Consider the following 22,645-nt stretch of genomic DNA (forward strand, 5'->3'; position numbering starts at 1 on the left):
ACTACAGCAACCAATAAATCATTTTAAGAGTATAATTCATTAAGTACAAACTCTAAGATAATATTTTTATTTCTAAAGGGTGAATGTGATAAAAGTTATGGATCTGAATTTGTCTTCAGTGATCATGCAAAAGAGCTTATTGTAGGAGAAATTTTTGTTAGAATTTACAATGAAGTTCCCACATTCCAGTTAGAGGTAAGAGTCTCTAGATTTAAAATAGAGATGTTGATGAACAAATATTTATAAAAATCACATATTTTGGAACAGGAACAGGTAACTTAGTAATCTCTAGAATGTTAGTATTCAATTCCTATCAGCCCTATATAGTATGATATATGGGATTTCCAAATGTTTGGAGAATACCATTTTGATTATTTAGGTTATAAACATAATTTGGTTGCTTATTAAAGTTAAAAAAGTAAAATGTATTTTGTTAATGCCTTAAGTCAACATTGTAAAATTTAAAAATTTTCTTCTTAATTCTTGCATTATCCTGCAGCTTCCAAAAGCATTTGCTGCAAGCCTTTTGGATTACATAGGATCACAAGCCCAGTATCTTCATACATTAATGGCCATAACTCAAACAGGGAAAGTTGAATCTAATCAACATGGAGAGCGACTCAGAAGGGTTGAAATGGCTTTGGAAGCTCTGAGAAATGTGATAAAGCACAACCCAGGTAAATGAGGCATGCTGGACATTTTTAAGAGAGGGGTGTGTGTGCGTGTACGTGCACACATGAACAAACACACACACACACACACACACACACACACACACACACATATATATACATACATACTGATACACATATACACCAGTGGTAAAATCTAAAAAAATTCCCTATCTGTCTGTGAGCATGGCTTGGTAGTCATGTGACTCGGTAGGCTTGGTTAACTTGTAAAATGTGATGAGACTTAACAATGTTCTTGCTTAACAACCAAAATTTTGAGCTCAATTGTACTCATAAGTTTCCTCCCTCCCTTCTTTCCTTCCTTCCTTTTTTCTCTCTTTTTTTCTCTTTCTCTCTCTCCCTTCCTTTCTCTATCTTTCTCTTTTTTCTTTCTTTCACTTTTTTCTTGTCTGTGTCTCTTTTCTCTCTCTCCCCCCTTCCTTTTTCTTTTGGTCTTTCTTTCTTCCTCTTTCTTTGTCTCTCTTTTCTTTTCTCTCTTCCCCCATCTGTGTCTGTCTGTCTGTCTGTCTATCTATCTACGAGTATCTGTGTGTGTGTGTGTGTGTGTGTGTACCTGTGTCTGTCTGTGACTTGCATGTGGAGGGCAGCCAGCTGCTCGCTTGAGAATTTTTGACAGGACACAAAGGGACGTGGCTTCTCTCCTGCCATAATCTTGCCATGTCATTCCTCTCCCCCCCCCTTGCAGCTCTTCAGCTGAGTGCAGAGGATACAAGCTCCATCCCAAAATGGCAGGAAGCGAAGGCAGTTACAGGGCAGCTTCTCTCTTGCACTAAGGCTCTGGTGAACCTCTTCTTCTTCACATGCGATAGTGGGACATGGCAAGGCGATGGCCGTAGCCTTAGTGCGGGAGCAAAGCTGGCCACTCTCTTAAGGAGGGTTTTAACAGTATGCAAAAGGATGTGGCTTCTCTCCTGCGCTAAGGTTGAGGCCGGCCATCACCTTGCCATGCCCCTCCACACACACAAGAGGAGGAAGAGGAGGAGGTTCACCAGAGCCTTAGTGCAGGAGAGAAGCCAGGTTCTTTTGCATCCTGTTAAAACAGCATAAGGCAACCTTTCCTTCCTGATGCTTTTGGCCTGCCCTTCCAAAGCTACCCCACTGCTGTCTGCTGTCCATTTTTGTTTCATGGCGGGAGAAAGAAGAAAGTGAACAGAGGCAGTGCTCCGGGAGGGCAAGCTGATAGATGGACATGTGCAGCCACAAGAACACAAGAACAAGGGGACACAATCTGAAGTTAATTGGGGGAAGATCAAAAGCAACATGAGAAAATATTATTTTACTGGAAGAGTAGTAGATCCTTGGAACAAACTTCCAGCAGACGTGGTAGATAAATCCACAGTAACTGAATTTAAACATGCCTGGGATAAACATATATCCATCCTAAGATAAAATACAGAAAATAGTATAAGGGCAGACTAGATGGACCATGAGGTCTTTTTCTGCCGTCAGACTTCTATGTTTCTATGCAGCCAGGCAGGGAGAGAGAGCAGGGCAGTGGCCCCCTCCAAGCACAGAGCACAAAGGCGAAGCAGGCAAAGTGGATCTAATGCGCATCGGCCTCTGCCTGTGCCATGTCCTGCTCCAACCAGCCATGTGACTACAAGCGTTGCTGCACAGGCCAAAGGGAAAGCTCCATAGTGGCACAGCCATGCCTGGCCTTCTCCCTGCATGGAGGTGGCTGCTGCCCACCCAGCTTCTAGCGTCTTCTGTGCCTCTTGCTCCTCTCCCAAGTATTGGCCTCACCCTACGTGCCTCCGCAGCATATTCAGCATGCCCAGTGGAGGCAACACGTGGCTGTGAAGGATCCTCACTGCTCGCCTTACCAGAGCATCATAGTGTCAGGCCAAAGCCACCGTTCTGAGTTAGAGACTTTGGCCTGCAACAAGTAGAATAGTACTGTGGAATTTGGGAAGGTTGGTGGCATGAGGGGAAAAGATACTAGCCCCAACAAATTCCTTCCAGAAGATTCAAGGTCATCCTTTGTTCAGCACCAGTGGAAGTATAAGAGGAGGACCATGGACGTTCAGAGAACCAGAGTGGTCCACGTGATGAACTTATGGGTGTGAAGATGAAGAATGAATCTTAATCTGGGTGGGGAACTATAGAAAAAGTTAGTATTGGTTTGACCACAGTTTGCATCCCACATGGCTATGTTAATAAATTGAAACTTGGAAGAAGGCCAAGGTTTGGACCCTGATTTATTTCTTGGATGTTTATTGGGATGCTGACACACATCTGTGTCTCCTCTAAGGGCTGCCCACTGGCCGTGTCAGAAGTAGTGCATTTCCCATCATGGGGTAAACGGGCTTGAAGCATTGCCAGGAAGGCCACTTGCAAGGTAGGCAAGCATGGTAGGGCTGCGTGGAAGGGAGTCTGTTAACTCCCTTCCTTGTGGCCCTGACATGCTTGCTTGCCTTGGCCTTCTGCTTGCTGCCTTTGCAGGCTGTCCCTGGGGACACCGGGAAGGTCATGTAGAAGGCAGACAAGCATGACAGGGCTGTGGGGAAAGGAGTAGGTTGCTAGCTCCCTTCCCCAAGGCCCTACATGCTTGCCTGCCTTCTCCATGGCCTTCTGCTTGCCTGCCTTCACAAGCTGGCCACAGGGACACCAGGAAGGCCGCATGGAAGGCGGGCAAGCATGTTGGGACCTCAGAGAATGGAGTAGGGAAGCCAAGCTGGGATGGGGACAGGGCAGCTAGGTAGGTTGCAACTTCGCAGGCTTACCTGGCAGACAGATCAGAGGTACAGCGCTTCTGGCAGGCAAACTGCAAAGCAGAGATTGGGTGGAGCAAGAAGCAACTGGGGGACAGGGTAGGGCAAGCAGCAACTGGGGGACCAGTTTAGGGACGTGGCCAGCCAGTTATTGGTACCAGTTCAGCAAATCAGGCCACATGTCTGCTAATGGTTCTCCCGAACCGATAGCATTTCACCCCTGATACATACACACACATTATACATATACATACAGTATGTCACAGAAGTGAGGTCACTCCCTCACATATTGTAAATATTTAGATATAACTTTCGATGTGACAACATTGAAGAAATTACACTTGGGTACAATGTAAAGCAATGAGTATACAGCTTGTATAACACTGTAAATATGTTGCCCCCTCAAAATAACAAAACACACAGCCATTAATGTCTAAACTGCTGGCAACAAAAGTAAGTACACCCCTACATGATAATATCCCTATGGGGCCCAAGTAGCCATTTTCCATCCCTGGAATCATGTGACTCATTAGGGGTGTACTCACTATTGTTGCCAGCAGTTTAGACATTAATGACTGTGTGTTGCATTATTTTCTGGGGACAGCACATTACACTGTTATACAAACTGTATATTCACTATTTTACATTGTACCCAAGTATCATTTCTTCAGTGTTGTCACATCAAAAAGTATACTTAAATGTTTATAAAATGTGAGGGAGTGTATTACTTCTGTGATATACTGTATACACACACACATACACAGGTATATATACATGTTTCTCTAAAAAGGAGGCTGGGTCTTATTTTCTTTTGACTCCTGAAAAAATGGCCAAATGAGTCTAATTATTGACTCACCTCGTGACAATGGCACAGGCAGCCCAGCCCAGCAGGAGTCCACTTCGACCACTTGCTGCCACTCACACACATTGCCCTGGCCTCCATTTTGCCTTCAGATGCCACACAAACACAACCCTACAGATTACCTTTAAAAAAATCTGGGAATTTAGATGGAAACTCAACTATGCATTATACAATAAATTACAGGTGAATTTTAAAAACTATCCATTAAAATTCATTTTTTTAAAAATTTCTATAGGTTCAGAATGTGAATGTATAGGCCACTTTAAGCTGTTATTTTCCCTTCTACGTGTCCATGGAGCTGGTCAAGTGCAACAGTTGGCTCTGGAGGTATAATAATACTGTTACCATTTTAAAAATGTTATGGAGTCTTGATTATATTTTGTAGTTTAATCTTCATCAGTTTAGTGCCCTCCAGTATGTTGGAGTATAACTTTTGTGTTAGAGCAGTAGATTGGAAATTGCTGACATTAATGAACCAAGGTTATGTTTTGTAGGAAGCCAATATTGATTCTGAAAATAATAAATGGTTTTTTGGACAAAACAGACATTGTTCAAGGCCAAATACCATTAATGCTTACCATTCAGAATATTAACTTCTGGAAAAGTGCTAGACATTCCCAGAACAGTCAGATCAACAAAGAAAAGAAATCTGGCTTCCCCATTGCTTGTCAGGCAGTCGCAAAAAGTGATCACATATGCCTAGAACACTGCTGCTGTCAGAAATATAAACCATTTGTTAAGAGTCTGAATTTTGATCACATGATCTTGGGATGCTACAATTGTGTGTGAAAAGTGGTGAGTCAGTGCCATTGTAACTCAGTCACTAAACAATTTTTTTTTATTTTTCTCCACCATAAAATAAAACAATACATAATTACAAACACTAAAACAATACTTACAATCAGTCATATCTAAAACTTTTTATTTTCCATGCTAAACCTTCAATAAAGGCTCTTATCTCTCATTACTCTTCCAGACAAAAAAAAATCTGTAAAATTCATACATCATTATCAATTATTAAACCTCTAACTAAAAATATTTTAATCCACCTTACTATAAAAACTTGCATTGCATCAATATAAACATTAACAAAATCTCTTCAATCTAAATCTTAATAAAATATCCTAACATATAAGTAATAGAGATTCTACGTATATGCAAAATGAAAACTTCTCTTAGAACATCATTTACTCCATAATAGAAAATTCTATCCAGTGGTACTTCTATCTAAGAACGTCTCTACTTAAGAAATTTTCTAGATAAGAACTGAGTGTTCAAGATTTTTTTGCCTCTTCTTAAGAACCATTTTCTACTTAAGAACCCGAGCCCAGAAAAATTTCCCAGGAAATTTGAGAGTGGCACAAATGCCCAGCCAGTTTCCTGCCATTCCCCCTTTAATCCCACCCATCTCGGACTTTTCTGGGCTGCCGGAGGAACCTTTTGGTGACACTTAAAGAGGCTTTGCCAGTCCAGCACGAACGAATAATTTTCCTTTCTCTGGGCACTTGGAGAGGGAATAAACGTCTGCCAGCACCCAAAGAAAAGAAACGCTCCCTTCGCTCTGGGCAGCCCAGAGCGAAGGGAGCGTTTTCCTTTCTCTGGGCGCTTGGAGAGGGGATAAACCACTTTGCTGTAGTGACTCCTTTGTGCTGCCTCCCATACACCCGGCGCGAGGTTTCCTCCTGGAGCATCTGTGTGTGGAAAGGCAAAAGGGGGCACTTCGCCCCGGCTGGATCAACTTGGCTTCAGCCAAACCGAGGAGTCACCACAGTGAAGGAAAGATGCCGGCTACAAAGCAAGTGAGCGAGAGGAGAGGGGAGCCCTTCAGCATGAGAAGGAAGAGGAAGCAGACAGCAGCAGCAGCCTTTTGCTCAAAGGAGCAGGCGATTCCTCCCTCTTGCCCACCTGGGTTTCTCTCTCTGGCGCAATGTATGGGAGGCAGCCTCACGCCGGGTGAATGGGAGATGCGTGCTCCTTCTCGCTACCTCAGAGTCCCTCTTTTTTTTAAAGCCTTAAAGTTTTGGATTTTTTTGATTCCCATCAACTCACCTTCTTCCTTTGACAGCAACTGTCCTCCTCCTTTTCTTCCTCCTCCTCCGACCCAAATTCCAAGCTTTTATTTCTTTCCTTAAGGGTTTGCATGCATTATTTGCTTTTACATTGATTCCTATAGGAAAAATTGCTTCTACTTACAAATTTTTCTACTTAAGAACCTGGTCATGTAATGAATTAAGTTCTTAAGTGTTCTGTCAGGCTCTCTGGTAGAATCCTCCCAAAAATTCACAGGTACAAATTTCAGACACACACACGTTTGAACATTCAAAACAATGTTCTTTATAATGAAAATTCACTTAAACTAAGCCCTATTTTGGTATAGCAAAGAGCACTTGTCTCCAAACAAACTGGTAATTTATACAAGTCCCTTATAAGTCCTGTGATACTTAGCTTGCAGCTGTGAGGCAATTCAAAGTCCTTCTTTCACAAAGTGAAACACACTTTGCTCTGGTTTAGTTTCAAAGCAGGGAAAAATCAGCACACAAAAAGTCAGTCAGTAAAGCAGTCATGAAACACAACGATCAGATAATCCTCCACAATGATCAAGCCCACAGGTTGCTATTTATAGCAGCCTCACTAATTATCACAGCCCCACTCAACCACAGGTGGCCTCATTTTCTTTGATAATAATCTCTCAGTTGTTGCCTATGCATCGCTCTCCGCATGCGTGGCTGTATCATTAACTCTTGTTCTGAATCCAAGGAGGAGCTAGATAATTGATCTCCTTCTGAGTTGTCTGCCACACTCTCCTCCTCCCTGTCACTCATGTCTTCTTGGTCAGAGGAGCCTTCATCTTCAGATTCCACCGGGGGCAAACCAGGCCTGCAGCATGTGGATGTCTCCCCCACATCCACAGTCCTTGGGGCAGGAGCTGGGCCAGAGCTAACCACAACATTAAGTAGAGGTACACTGTATATTTAAACCAAAAACATTAGCTAAGAATTGTGTTAAATAATTATTTAGTGCTACCACCACTTCTTATCTTTGCCATCTGGTTAACAACATTTAAATTAATTCTCTTGTTTCAATTTTTCAGTATTAGCTAATTAAAGTATCTCTTAACCACCTATCCAATCATAAAACTTCCCCCAAATCTTATAATAATCAGAATCTTGCTTATCTTTAAATTGCAACGTCAATTTATTCATCTCTGCACAGTCCATAATTTTTCTCAAAACTTTCCTTTCAGTTGATACTTTATTTAATTTCCAGTTCTGAGCATAAATAATCCTAGCTGCCGCAATTATGTATATGATTAAAAATGTTTCATCCTTATTGAAAGTATCTGGTAAATATCCAGAAGATATATTTCCAGTTTAAGTTCGATAGTCTTTCTTAAAATCTTTTTAATTCAGAGATGAATTTGTGACCAACATTTACGTGCTGCTGAACAAGTCCACCACATATTATAAAAGGAGCAGCAGTTTATTGACAAATTCTTATGCATTTCTGCTAACTTCTCAGTCGACATGTGCCATCTATAAAACATCTTATACATATTTTCCTTAAAAGCAGTTGATATTGTCATTTTATAATTTCTCTCCCATAGTTGCTGCCAGCTATCTATTGTGTAACCTATTTTTCTCATCCATTTTATCATTATTTCTTTCACCTGCTCAAATTCTACTTCAATAGATAAAAAAAACATTTGTAAAATTTTTAAATCAAATTGTCATCTTGACCCAGTAAAATTTTTCTATTTCTGTTTTTTGTAAATTAATATCTTCTGTTTAACATCTTTCTCCAACCTTGATTGTAACTATAAGTACATAAACCAATCCCATTTTATTCCTTGTTTTTCTAGTTCCTGAAGTGATTTTAACTCAATTGACTGTGAGATTATATCCTTATATCTTGGAATATTAGTCCTATCTATTGTGGTGCATAAATACTACTATTGTCGAGATCCAGAATGGTATTTTTATGTAGTGTTTTAGTTTCATCATTTCCCACATCATCAATAACGAATTCCTTATAATATATCTCTGAAAGTAACTGTGTATTTTCTTCTTCTCATACCACATATATGCGTGCCAACCTATCTGTAAATTATGTCCTTCTAATACCAATAATCTTTTATTTCTAAGTAAAACCCATTCTTTTACTCATATCATTGCTGCAGCTTGATAATAGAATTCCCAATGTGAAAGCCCAAATCCTCCTCTTTCTCTAGCATCCTGTAAATTTTTTAAGCTAATCCTCGGTCTTTTCCCTTGCCATATAAATTTTGTAGTCATTTTATTTAGTTCATTAAAAAAGTCTTTAATGAATCTTAATTGGAATAGTAAAAAACAGAAACAGTAGTCTTGATAGTATCTTAATTAAAGCTATTCTCCACTGCACTTGGAAGGAGAGTCCAACATGGGTTAATTTACCAATCCAATTGGTAGAGACTAAGTTAAAAATTAACATATTAGCTAGGTACCGCCCTCTGGTAGCCCCCATACTTTCAGTTTTAAAAACTCAGTCCAAGAGTAGAGACTGGTGAGTTGTTTCTCTATATAAATAAATTGTAATACCTTATATTAACATGTCTTTCCTTTCTTTTTCTTTTTTTCTCTTTAGATCCTTGAAGAAGACAGGATGGGGTCTCTGCCCTCCACGGGCACCAACCCTAAGGTTTTCCTCCTTAGGGGGCTTCTTCCCTCAGCAGGAACTCCCCCGGAGAGGAGCAACTCAGCCCCGGGTCCGCCCCCCCCCCGGGAGGCTTGAGGGAATCCCCAGATCCCCCGAAGAGCACTGAAAACAGCAGGGGTGGCTGTCAGTGCCTCTCAGCTATTAGACGGCCACCGAGCGTTCCGCCGCCACCGCTGCCGCAGCCCAAGAGCCGAGAAGCAGTGAAGATGTTCAGGAACCCAGAACGGGCCTGAAACAAGAGGAGAGCACCAGGATCGGCAGCAGAAGCTGCAGGAACGCCTCTCAGCTGATGGCAGCCAGTGGGCGTGCTGCCACCACCCATGCCGCTGCGATGCCGGGGCCATGATCGACTCAACGCCGAGACCACTGGGTGACCCGAGCGTTCCGCCGCCACCGCTGCCGCAGCCCAAGAGCCGAGAAGCAACGAGGTGGATAACAGCTTAGCCATCAAACTCCTGGCTCATTGTGAGTAGAATGGAGAGCAGCCAGGCAGGTAAAAAACCGGCCCCCTCACCTTCAGCCCCTAAAGACAAGGACAAGTCCAAGTCCAAGGATAAGGCTAAAAACCCACAGGCCTCCTCTTCTGCCTCCCTCAAGGAAGCAGAGAGGCGAATTAAGGCCCTGGAGCAGAGGTTAGAGGTAGCCCTCCAACCCCCCGTGACAACTCCTAGGCTGCTTACGCAACAGGCACCTCAGGCTTCAGAACCACTAACCCCTCGGTCCACCCTTGGGCCTACAGGGAGTTTTGTAGAACAGGACTGGTCCCCTGAGAGACAGTTACCCTTCCTACCACAGATGATAGTCCAGCCTTGACCAGACCTGGGTCTGCAGGTCATCCCATGAGGAACATGCAAGGCCCCTCGGCTACATTTACACCTACTGCCGCCGGGTTCAGGGACCAACCTGAAACATGGCAACATATGTCACCTGCCCTGCAGGAAATGTTCACAAATGCCTATTCTCAAAGAATAGCGGCGGGGGTGCAACAATATAAACAACACCCCTGCCAGGCCCTGCCAAGGAATCTCTGGTCTGTACCGCCCCCTTCGGGTTTGGGGTCCTTGACAGAAGAACCTGCCCGGATGGAGGATAGGGATAAGGAGTATGATTTGTCGGACGATGATACAACCCCCGAGCAACAACAGGCTGCGGGGCTCTTTAAACCAGCCTTATTCAGGATTCTTCTCCATAAGGCGAAACAAGTGATGGATCTACTAGGCATCACTAAGATGCCTGAAAACACTGACACGGCTAAGACATCTACCACCCTGTTAAAGGAACCTCAACCCGAATCAGACCATATTCCAGCATCAGAGATTTTCCTTGAAGTCGTAAAACGCCCTTGGCAGCATCCTGCAGCAGCACAGGGCCCCTCTGCCATTGAGAGGAAGTTTTATACCTTCGACGAGGAGGTCGAGAAACTACTAGAGTTCTCACCGATTGACCAACCAGTGGTAACCCTGGTTTCCAGTGCTCTGGTGCCTTCAGAGACAGGTGACAGTCTAAAACCAGAGGACAGGAAGGCAGAGACATTGTTGCGTAAAGCACACCTGATGTCCAGTTAGGCCTTACGAGCGACAGCTTCAGCATCCTTCTTCAATAGGGCTTCGATAATGTGGATTCAAAAGATGCAACTTGGGTCCAGCAAGGGTCGTCTGCGCCAGGATTTGAGTAAGTTGCTAGCTGCAGTGGAATTCTCGGCCAATGCCACCCTCCACGAGGCAAAGTTTTCGGCGAGAGGCATGGTGACCACTCTGTCTTCACGACGCCTTCTGTGGTTGAGAAACTGGCAGGCCAATTCAAAATCAAAATGGTGCTTGGCCTCGGCCCCTTTCCAGGGCTCTAAGCTGTTTGGGGATGTTTTAGAATTGGTCCTCATAGAGGACAGGAATAAGAGGAAGGTACTTCCCAGGGCCCACAGGCGACAGGATCACAGGTCTTCTCCCTACACAAGACGACAGTCCTTTCATTGGGACCCTGCCTCCAATATACGCCAAAATACGAGGAATTACTCACAAGGCCAATATAGCCAATCGTCATTTAGAAGCGATCACAGATCATTCCATGATAGATCAAGAGGCTATCACCAGACAAGACGCCCTTTTAGGGGCAGTGGTCAGAGAGGATTCAAACGCACCAAGTGACTCAGCCGCAATACAACCCATAGGAGGCAAGCTGCTTTGCTTCAGTACCTCATGGCGGTACACATCCTCCGACAAATGGGCACTAGCCACAGTTTCACAAGGACTGCATCTGGAATTCCTCCAGTCCCCATCCAATCGTTTCCTACACTGCCCAGTGATCCGAGACTCTCAAAAGAGAGCACAATTACGCCGAGAGATTGCACACCTTTTGGACATTCAGGCTATAGAGAGGGTGCCCCGTCACGTCGAGGGCATGGGCTTCTATTCAGTAGTCTTCATAGTTCCCAAGGCTTCCGGAGGCTGCAGAATGATCCTTAACTTGAAACAGTTAACACCTTCATATGTTACAGAAGGTTCAGGATGCACTCTCTCCAAACGATCTTAGCATCAATTCGCCCACAGGACCTTCTTACGTCCATAGATTTGAAGGAGGCTTACCTCCACGTTCCCATTTACCCGGCACATCAGAGGCTCCTGTGCTTTTGCCTGGAAGGGACTCACTACCACTATCGGGCCATGCCCTTTGGCCTTTCATCGGCCCCTCGGACATTCACAAAGTTACTAGATGTCCTGACAGCCATCCTCTGATCTTGGTCCATCCGTTTGATGGCCTATTTGGACGACATAATTATACTGTCCAAGTCCCCATCTCAGGCGAAGGAGGACTTGGCCCTAACCATATAGACACTGGAGACACACGGTTTCACCATCAACAAGGAAAAGAGCCACTTTCTTCCCTCAATCCAGTTATTGCACCTGGGTTCCATCATAAACACAGTAACGGGTACCGTGTCTCTGTCTCCAGAAAGACAAGCCAACATCCGTCATTTGATTTCCAGACTCCAACACCAGAGATGAGTTCCTCTCTCACTGCTGTCCAAGATACTTGGAACCTTGGTGTCATCCTTAGGCATTGTGCCATGGGCCCGACACCACATCCGGGCCTTAGAGTGGTTCCTTCTCCCTGCACAGAGGGCCAAGGTGAGTCACTCTCACAGGCGGGTCAGTCTTCCTCGAGAGGTCAGAGATATCTCCAGCCCTACTTCTGGGGTCCTCCTTCCGCACACAAGATCGCATCATTCTTACCACAGATGCAAGCCTCTCAGGCTGGGGGGCACACATTGGGCCTCACATGACTCAAGGACTCTGGGCCGCAGAGGATTTGACCCCAGTCAATATTAATTTCCTCAAGCTCAAGGCAGTGCTCCTTGCCCTCCAAGCCTTCTTCTCTCTAGTTTCAGGCAGACGTGTTGGTCTTAACAGACAACGTTGCGACCAGGGCCCACCTAAACCATCAGTGGGGCACAAAGTCACAGCGCCTTATGAAGGAGACCACGAAGCTTTTCTACTGGGCCGAGATTCATCTGGCGTTTTTGACAGAACATATCGCTGGAACCAGCAACACACAAACAGACTGGTTAAGCAGGGCGACCCTGGATCCCTCGGAGTGGAGGCTGGACCCGGAACTTTTTCAGCAAATAGTTCTTCGATTCGGGACTCCATTAGTGGACCTTTTTACAATCCATATCAATGCCCAACTCCCGAGATTTTACTCCCGGTTCCCTTCGCCGGGGGCAGAAAAGATCAATGCTCTACTATCTTCCTGGTCCCAGGGCCTTTTGTACGCATTCCCCCTGACGAGTCTCATCCAGAAGGTAGTGGACAAAATACTGGAAGAATGAGTGGAAGTGCTAATAGTGGCTCCCCACTGGCCACGCAGGCCATGGTTCTCAGATCTAGTAGCCCTGTCAGTGTCTCCCCCGTGGAGGATTCTGGATCAGGACATTTCTCTCAGCCAGGGGACCTTACATCCTCCAGATCCCCAGTGGCTCCAACTAATCATCTGGCACTTGAGAGGAACAGACTGAAAGGACAACAATTACCAGAAAAGGTCATTATTACTATGCAAGCCGCTCGACGTCCCTCACTGTCCAGGATTTACCAGGCGATGTGGTCGGCCTTCTGTGACTTTTGTGCCACACAACAAACCAATCCTAAGGAAGCATCAGTGATTCCAGTCTTAGAATTCTTGCAAATGGGGATTGGTCGGGGTTTGTCCCCTAACACCCTGAGGAGACAGGTGGCGGCCCTTTCGACCATTATTCAGGTGACTGAAGCACGCTCGGTGAAGGACTTCATCCGAGGAGCCTCTAACAAACACTCTCCGCCGGTCCACAGGTTTCCATCATAGGACCTTTCACTCGTCTAACGGGTGCTCATGGGACCACCGTTTGAGCCCCTGAGATCGATTCCTCTTCATTTCTTTTCCATTAAGACGGCCTTTCTCGTAGCAATAACTTCAGCTCACAGAGTGTCTGAACTATCGGCCCTATCTATTCGTCCGGATCTTTGTATATTTCATCCACATAGAGTCGTTTTGAGGTTGGACCCCTCCTTTGTACCAAAGGTGAACACTACCTTTCATGGGAAACAAGAACTAGTGCTCCCTGACTTCTGCACTCATAGCAACCACCCTGCAGAGCTGAGGTGGCATAAGGTCGATGTCAGACGAGCATTGAAAATATATATTAGGAGGACTGAGCCATTCAGGAAATCTGAAACGTTGTTTGTGTCTTTTTCCCAGCACAGGATGGGGCTAGGAGTGTCATCAAAATCCATCAGCCATTGGCTCCGGGGCTGTATCAACGAAGCATACCAGGCAAGCTCAACCCCCGCTGCCGGGGGTGACAGCCCACTCGACCTGGAGTGCAGCTGCATCGGCAGCATGGTCAACACAAGCATCTATTGAGGACATTTACCAAGCGGCGACATGGACGGCTCCGTCCACATTTATTCGTCATTACAAGTTGAATTCTTTCGCTTCAACAGAAGCAGCATTTGGGAGATGAGTTCTACAGCGGGTGTGCTCATCTTCAACAACCCTGACTCAAGCTTTTCCCTCCCATGGGCCTTGATCTTTGGTATATCCAGTCAATGAAGCAGTGGAAGTGATGTGCCGGTGCCTGGAGGCTGTTGGGGTCTGGATGGGTGTCAACAGACTCAAACTCAACCCGGATAAGACGGAGTGGCTGTGGGTTCTGCCTTCCAAGGACAATTCCATCTGTCCGTCCATAACCCTGGGGGGGGGGAATTATTGGGCGTCCTCCTCGATCCACAGCTCACATTAGAAAAACATCTTTCAGCTGTGGCGAGGGGCGTGTTTGCCCAGGTTCGCCTGGTGCACCAGTTGCGGCCTTATCTGGACCGGGACTCACTGCTCACACTCATGCCCTAATCACCTCAAGGTTCGACTACTGTAATGCTCTCTACATGGGGCTACCTTTGAAAAGTGTTCGGAAACTTCAGATCGTGCAGAATGCAGCTGCGAGAGCAATCATGAGCTTCCCAAAGTATGCCCATGTTACACCAACACTCCGCAGTCTGTATTAGTTGCCGATCAATTTCCGGTTACAATTCAAAGTGTTGGTTATGACCTATAAAGCCCTTCATGGCATCGGACCAGAATATCTCCAGGACCACCTTCTTCCGCACGAATCCCAACGACCGGTTAGGTCCCACAGAGTTGGCCTTCTCCGGGTCCCGTCGACTAAGCAATGTCGTTTGGCGGGACCCAGGAGAAGAGCCTTCTCTGTGGTGGCCCCGACCCTCTGGAACCAGCTCCCCCCAGATATCAGAGTTGCCCCCACCCTCCTTGCCTTTCGCAAGTTCCTTAAAACCCACCTCTGTCGTCAGGCATGGGGGAATTGAAATTTCACTTCCCCCTAGGCTTATAGAATTTATACATGGTATGCTTGTATGTATGAGTGGTTCCTTAAATTGGGTTTTTTTAGATTATTTTTAATATTAGATTTGTTTACATTGTCTTTTTATTGTTGTTAGCCGCCCCGAGTCTTCGGAGAGGGGCGGCATACAAATCTAATAAATAAATAAATAAACATCCCATGTTGGACTCTCTTTCCAAGTGCAGTGGAGAAGAACCGTTGAACCTACCTGAACGATCTTCTCAATGCACTGGAAAGAGAGTCCAAACCCACCCAACATTGTTCTAGTTCAGGGACGCTGGAGTATTTGGGTCCAATTAAGTTATGTGTTTCATTATTGTTGAAAATAAATAGTTTTTTTCCTTACATTGTTCTCGTTTTTAAAACTGAAAGTATGGGGGCTACCAGGAGGCAGTACCTAGCTAATATGTTAATTTTTAACTCAGTCTCCAATTGGATTGGTTAACCCATGTTGGACTCTCTTTCCAGTGCATCGTGAAGACCGTTCAGGTAGGTATAACGGTTCTTCTGCCCATCAGTGATAACTGAAGGGTCTTCCATTTTTCTAAGTCCTTCTCAATCTTTTTTTAAGCTTTAAATAGTTGTCTTCTTTAAGTGATGAACATCTAACTGTTAGGAAAATTCCCAAATACTTTACTTCTTTTACTATTTGAACATCCAACTGTCTATTTCTGCTTTGCAGTCATATTCTTTGTAATCAGTTTAGTTTTATCTTTATTAATCTTTAATCCTGTTATACTTCTCCATATCTTTAAATCTGTGATAAAAGTTTCAAGCCTGAAGTTAAAGGATTTTCAAGTATAAAAATCAAATCATCAGCAAAAGCTTGTAGCTTATATTCCTGATCTCTTATTTTAATATTAAGTCCTGAGATGTGAGGATCAAATCTAATATTTTTGTTTAAAACTTCCAACGACAAAATAAATAGCAATGGTGACAAAGGACATCCTTGCCTCGTACCTTTAGTCATTTCAATCATTTGTGTCATGTCTCCATTAATCAATATCCTAGCCGATTGTTACTTGTATATTGCCTCAATAACATGAAGAAATCTTGTGCCAAAGTTCATATACTGTAATTGTCTATTCAAAAATTGCCAATTCAGATTATCAAATTCTTTTTGGGCATCTCTTTCCCAGGATGCTGTTCATAATATTCAGTAGTATTTAAAATTATGCACATATTGTCTTTTATTTCTCTTTTAGGAAGAAATCCATTTTGATCTTCAAAATTCAGACAGAAATCTTTAGTATATTCGCTATTATGGATACAAATATGTTATAATCCACATTTAAAAGCGATATTGATCTATAATTTTTCACTTTCAAGGTATCCATCCCTTCAATGAAATAAGGGTGTCTGTCCAGGAGTCAGGTATTTTACCATCAAGCATAACTTCATTAAATATTTCCAACATTAAAAGCCTGAAGACTTCCTCAAATGTTTTATAAACTTCAACTGGTAATCCATCTGGTCCCGGAGCCTTTTCATTCTTTTGTTTGTTTTTTTGTTTTTTTGTTTGTTTATTTATTAGATTTCTTTTTTTTTTTTAAAGAAGTTTTATTAGTTTTTATCACAATTATACCAACTGAAATAATAGGAAACTTTGCAAACATTATTTCTCATTTTACAAACCACTCATAGTTATATAAGAAATATAAAATAAGTCAAAAAAAGAAAAGAAAAGAAAAAAAACATACATAAAAGTTTCCCCCCATAACAATTACACTAATCTCTTTCCCTCCCCCTCGCCCAACCCTCCCAACCTCCCCCAACCTCCCCCCCCTCCTCGAACTTCCCAGAGTGAAATCAAATTATCAATTCCCTTAAAATCAAAATCATACGTACTTAAATTCTATATTGTCTATTATCCTCCCTGACTCTATTACCTTCACATCCAAATCCGTTTAGACTCTTTATACTAATAAAAATCCTAAACTATTCATATGCTATTTGAAATTTTTTAGACTGATATTTCATTTGAATATAATCAATCCATTTTTTCCAGTCCAATATGTATTTTTCATTCGAGTGATCCTTCATGTAGGCCGATATCTTCGCCATCTCTGCTAGATTCATGACCTTTATTGTCCATTCTTGAATTGTGGGTAACTCTTCCTTCTTCCAATATTGGGCAATCAAGAGTCTCGCTGCTGTTATTAGATTCAGTATCAATTTAGTCTCTATACTTGTACAGTCTGTGGTAATACCTAGTAAGAACAACTGTGGTGTAAACTTCAATTTTTTCTTAAGAACATTTTGTATAATCCACCATATTTTTATCCAAAATGCTTTTACTTTTACACATGTCCACCACACATGAAAGTAAGTAGCGTCCATACAATCACACCGCCAGCATTTAGGCTGTATATCCGGATACATAGTAGCCAACTTCTTAGGATCCAAGTGCCATCTATAAAACATTTTATAAAAATTTTCTCTCAAATTTTGAGCTTGGGTGAATTTGACATTTCTTACCCAAATTTCCTCCCATGTATCTAATGTAATCGTTTCCCCAAAATTCTGTGACCATTTTATCATACAATCCTTAATTAATTCCATTTCAGAGTCTTTTTCTATAAGTATATTATATATTCTTTTTATATGCATTGGACCTTGGTCCTTAATTTGTTTTATTAATTGTCCTTCCTGTTGTTCCATACCCAGTCTTTGATCCTTTTGCCATCTATCCTTCAACTGAGCATATTGAAACCATGTTTGCACTAATCCTTCTTCTTTTAAGTCATTCAAAGATTTTAATTGTAATACTCCATCAGTTAATTCCAATAATTCCTTATATGTTACAACATCTTGCCTTTGTTCTATACTAGTATTCTCTATTGCGTGTCTGGGCACCACCCATATAGGTACTTTATAATCCATTATCCCTTGATATTTTCTCCAGACACGCAACAGAGCATTCCTTAATACATGGCTCTTGAAAGTCCTATCCACCTTTTGATTATAAACCAAATATGCATGCCAGCCATATAACAATTCATACCCTTCTATATTCAATATCATTTCATTAGTTAAGTTTACCCAGTCACTTATAGCTACCAAAACTGTTGCATCATAATACAATTTCAAATTAGGCAATTTTAGGCCACCTCTTTCTCTTATATCCTGCATTATTTTCATTTTAACTCTTGGTTTTTTCCCTTGCCATACATATTTATTAATTCCTCTCTGCCATTCCCACAATTTTGACTCATTTTTAAGTATTGGAATCATTTGAAACAAAAACAAAAATTTAGGTAAAACATTCATTTTGATTACCGCTATCCTCCCCAACAATGATAATTGCAATTTTTTCCATTTATCCATCTCTATCTGTATCTTGGACCATAAAGTTTCATAGTTATACTTATATAATTTTCCATTCTCTGCTGAAATATAAACCCCCAGGTATTTTACTTTTTTCACAATCTCACACCCAGTTGCCTTTACCAAACCTTCTTTTTGATTCCCTGTCATATTTATTGTTATCATCTTGGTTTTCCCCACATTAATTTTGAAACCAGATACTTTCCCAGTATTTATTAGATTTCTATGCCACCCTTCTCAAGGCGACTCAGGGTGACTTACAACATTAATATAACAACATATAAGAAATCTAATATCTCTAAAATGTGAAAATTTGCTAAGAACATTTTAAAAAACCCCATGAACACTCACATACATTCATCCAATCCAATCGTATCTCATATCGGCCAGAGACAGTCTCTTATCACTCACAGCCCCCATGCCTGCCGGCAAAGGTAGGATTTGCAAAAGACCAGGAGGGAGGGGGCAGTACATATCTCCAGAGGGAGTTCGTTCCAGAGGGCCAGGGCTGCCACAGAGAAGCTCTTCCCCTAGGCCCTGCCAGTCGACATCGTCTGACCGATGGGACCTGGAGAAGGCCGACTCTGTGGGACCTAACTGGCCGCTGGGATACATGAGGCAGCATATGGTCCCGAAGATAATCTGGTCCTAAACCATGTAGGGCTTTATAGGTCATAACCAGCACTTTGAATTGGGCCCGGAGACCAATTGACAACCAGTGCAGTTCGCGTAGTGATGTTGAAATGTGGAAGATCTCGGTAGTCCCACTATAGCTTGCGGGGCTGCATTTTTCATAATTTGTAATCTCCAAACAGTCTTTAAAGGCAACCCCACGTAGAGAGCATTGCAATAATTGAACCTCGAGGTGATAAGGGCATAAGTGACTGTGAGACGTGACTCCCTGTCCAGATAGGGCCACAACTAGTGCACAAGGGGTACCCGTGTGAATGCCCCCTTTGCCACAGCTGGGAGATGGTCTTCTAAGCTCAGCTGTGGATCGAGGAGGACACCCAAGTTGCAGACCCTCTCTGAGGGGGTCAGTAATCCCCCCCCCAGGGTAATGGACGAACAGTTGGTATTGTCCTTGGGAGGAAAAACCCACAGCTACTCCATCTTGTTGGGGTTGAGTCTGAGCCTATTAATGCCCATCCAGACCCTGACAGCCTCCAGACACTGGCACATTACCTCCACTACTTCACTGAGTGGACACGGGGTGGAAATGTATAGCTGTGTATCATCAGCATACTGATGGTAACTCACCCCATGCCCTTGGATGAACTCATCCAGCGGTTTCATGTAGATATTAAACAGCAGGGGCGAGAAGACTGACCCCTGAGGAACCCCACAAGGGTGAGACCTAGGAGTCGACCTATGGCCACACGCTAACACTGACTGTGACCGACCAGAGAAGTAGGAGGAGAACTACCGCACAATGGTGCCTCCCACTCCAAACCCCTCCAGCCTGCGCAGAAGGATATCATGGTTGATGTTATTGAAAGGAAGGATATCATGGTTGAGGTTAAGAAGCACCAGGGCAGAGGATAAACCCCTGTCCCGCACCCGCCAGAGATCATCTGTCAGTGTGACCAAAGCAGTTTCAGTGCTGTAGCTGTTAACTCCATTATTATTATTCTAGCATCAAGACTTTCCTTATATGTTTCTGGTATTTTAGGTAAATTTGCTTCTTCCAAATATTGACAAATGTTTTCATCATCTGTTATCTTTTGCTTGTATAGGTCTCTGTATTATTTCCAAGTGATTTGTTTTTTCTCTTCCTCTTTATATTGACCTTTCTTATCTTATAGTTGTTTTATCCATTTTTGCTCTTTATCTTTTCTAATCTTATAAACCAGCCATCTTCCTGGCTTATTTGTCTGTTCAAAAAAAATTAGTTTTGCTAATTTTATTTTCCTAACTACTTCTTTATTCTCTATTAAATTTAGTTTGTGTTTAATTAGGTCCACCATTTCTTGAATGTTTACATCCTGAGGGTTTAACTGTTATTGTTGTTCCAGTTTTCTATCTTTCACGTCAAGCTCTTTCTTTTCCATAAATTTAGATTTGTTCCTCTTATTCATATATGTAGTTACAAGACCTCTAAAGTAAGCTTTGGATGTATCAAAGTATTTGCAAAGACCTATGTTCTCTTTTATCTTCTTGAAAAAAGAAGTCCATTTCTTTTTTAATGAATAATTGGAACTCTTGTTCTTGTAGTATTTCTTGCCTCATTGTCCATCTAAACATTTTACCTTTTCTTTTCCATTTCATAACGATAGGATTATGATCTGCCCAAACATTAGAATCAATATCTACTTTTTGAACATAGTTAAGCAAGTCCAGTGTACTCCATATCATATCAATTCTTGACAAGTATATCTCACAGAGTAGAAAGTATATTGCTTTTCTTTTAAATGCCTATCTCTCCAAACATCCACCATACTCCATTCATCTACCATATTAAAATAAGATTTAGGCAAAGTACTCTTTTTAGATCTATTCCCCGCATTTGTTTTATAATCCAAATTTGGTTTTACTATCGCATTAAAATTTCCCAATAAGTAAATATTCTCGTAATTTAGTTCATTCATTTTCTTATGTAGCTTTGAGTAAAAGGCTTCTTGATTGTCATTTGGGGTATATATTGCTACTAATAGTATTTTTTAATTATTAATTTTTATCTCCACCATTAGTATTCTACCTTCATCATCAGAGTGGATATGCTTGGAATCCAGTTTCTTCTGTATATTCAAAGCCATTCCTCTTTTAGCCTGGTCTATCAATGTAATATAAAGTTCTCTAAAAGACTTGTTCTCTAAAAAATTCCTCTGTTGATTTTTAATATGAACTTCCTGAAGGCAGATTATGTCCAAATTTAATTTTTAAAATTTATTAAAAATTCTATTTCTCTTATTTGTTGAGTTAAGTCCGTTCACATTTATCGAAAACCATTTAAGATCTTCATCCATTTTTGTTTATATTTGTTTTCTTATATTAAGGCTTTTGCTTCCCTGGTCATCATTCTTTCTCTTTGTTCCTTGTTGTCAATCAAAAAGAGTTGTTCTGCAGTTATCTTCGCTTCTAGCTGTTGAGATGAAACATCTGCTCCTTCTGCTGCCACATCCAGTAAATGTTCTTCACTCAAATCTTTTAATCCCTCTTCTGTAGAAACTGGTTCCTTTGCTCTCACACTCACTTACATCTCCTTTGCTTCTTCTTCAGCTTGTTCAAACTTTTGTCGAACGAATAGTTCAGCCTTATTAACTGAATCCAATCTGTATCTTTGACCTTGCCACACCAAAAATATATCTTCCAGTATTAGCCATCTAAAAATCAATCCATCTTTGGTGAAGCTTTCTTGTTAAGAATTGATACTCTCTTTGTAAATCTCTTATCTTCTTTGGCACTTGTTTTAGAACTGTAATTTTCTTTTCTCTGTACTTAAGTGTGGCAGTTCTCAGCTTTTGATGTAATTGAGTTCTACAAGTCTTTTTGATAAATCTTACATGGACTTCTCTTTGTAAGTTGTGCCTAATCACATATCTGGTGCTCACTCTGTAAGCCTCATCTACATCCATCATTATTTTCTCTTTGTCTTCTATTGTTTCCACTAAAATGTTGCCTAGTATCTCATGTAAATTCTCACCTTTTTCTTTTGGAATATTCTGGAAGCGCAAATAAAATTCAGCAGGATCCACTTCAAGGATTATGGAGGTCCTCTCTTGTCTTTTCTCCTCTGTTATCTATTCATTTTTAGCAATAATTTTCTTCATTGCTTTCATTTCAACATTTACATGATTTAGATTTTTAATCACTTGATTCAATTTTCTTTTACAAGGTTAAATTCTTATTTGCGCTTTCTCTAGCTAATTTAACATTTTCTCTTAAAGCTTGCAATGTGCTCTTGATTTCAGCCAATTCAAATTTCTTTGCAACACTTGCTCTTTGTGGAGGTGTACTTGAAGGATGAGGTGATTTCTTTGCTATAATCCAATCAGACCACGATAATCCAATCAGATAGTAATCTAAATGGTGGGTATACAAACTTGGTGTTAAAACACAACCAATAAAATCAAAAACTAAAAAGAAAAAAAGGGAGTGGAAAAAACCCACCAATCTTGAAGTAATCCAAAGATTGAATCTAAAAAGCTTGTCTCTCAAAATAGCGTCTGATTAAAAAAGCCAACTTAAAAGAACATTTTATAAAATCCAGAAAAAAATTATTAAAAATGACAAAAGGGAAAAAAGGAAAAGTAAAGATAAAAATAAAAACTTAAAATTGAAAATCCAAATTTCAAAATGTAAAACTTAAAATCAAATATTCAAAATCCAGAATCCAAAATTCAAACTCCAAACTCCAAAATTAAAATTAAAAAAAATTAAAGTTAAAAATCAAAATCAAAAAGTAGAGATTATTAGCAAAGGAAAGAGTAAAAATTATATTCAACTATAAAAATTAAATGGAACTTGTATTAAA

The 22,645-nt window shown here is 41.7% G+C and overlaps 1 protein-coding gene across 1 annotated transcript in view; it reads left to right on the forward strand.

Moving 5' to 3' along the window:
• DNAJC13 (DnaJ heat shock protein family (Hsp40) member C13) overlaps positions 1 to 22,645 on the forward strand; it is a 179,415-nt gene that overhangs the window by 127,960 nt on the left and 28,810 nt on the right. Inside the window, exons 27-29 of the mRNA XM_070726342.1 lie at positions 79 to 195; positions 500 to 677; positions 4,501 to 4,592. Coding sequence (XP_070582443.1) covers positions 79 to 195; positions 500 to 677; positions 4,501 to 4,592 — 387 coding nt within the window. The remainder of the gene's footprint in view (positions 1 to 78; positions 196 to 499; positions 678 to 4,500; positions 4,593 to 22,645) is intronic.

The sequence above is a fragment of the Erythrolamprus reginae genome, chromosome Z (assembly GCF_031021105.1).
Source record: "Erythrolamprus reginae isolate rEryReg1 chromosome Z, rEryReg1.hap1, whole genome shotgun sequence".
Taxonomy (NCBI): domain Eukaryota; kingdom Metazoa; phylum Chordata; class Lepidosauria; order Squamata; family Dipsadidae; genus Erythrolamprus; species Erythrolamprus reginae.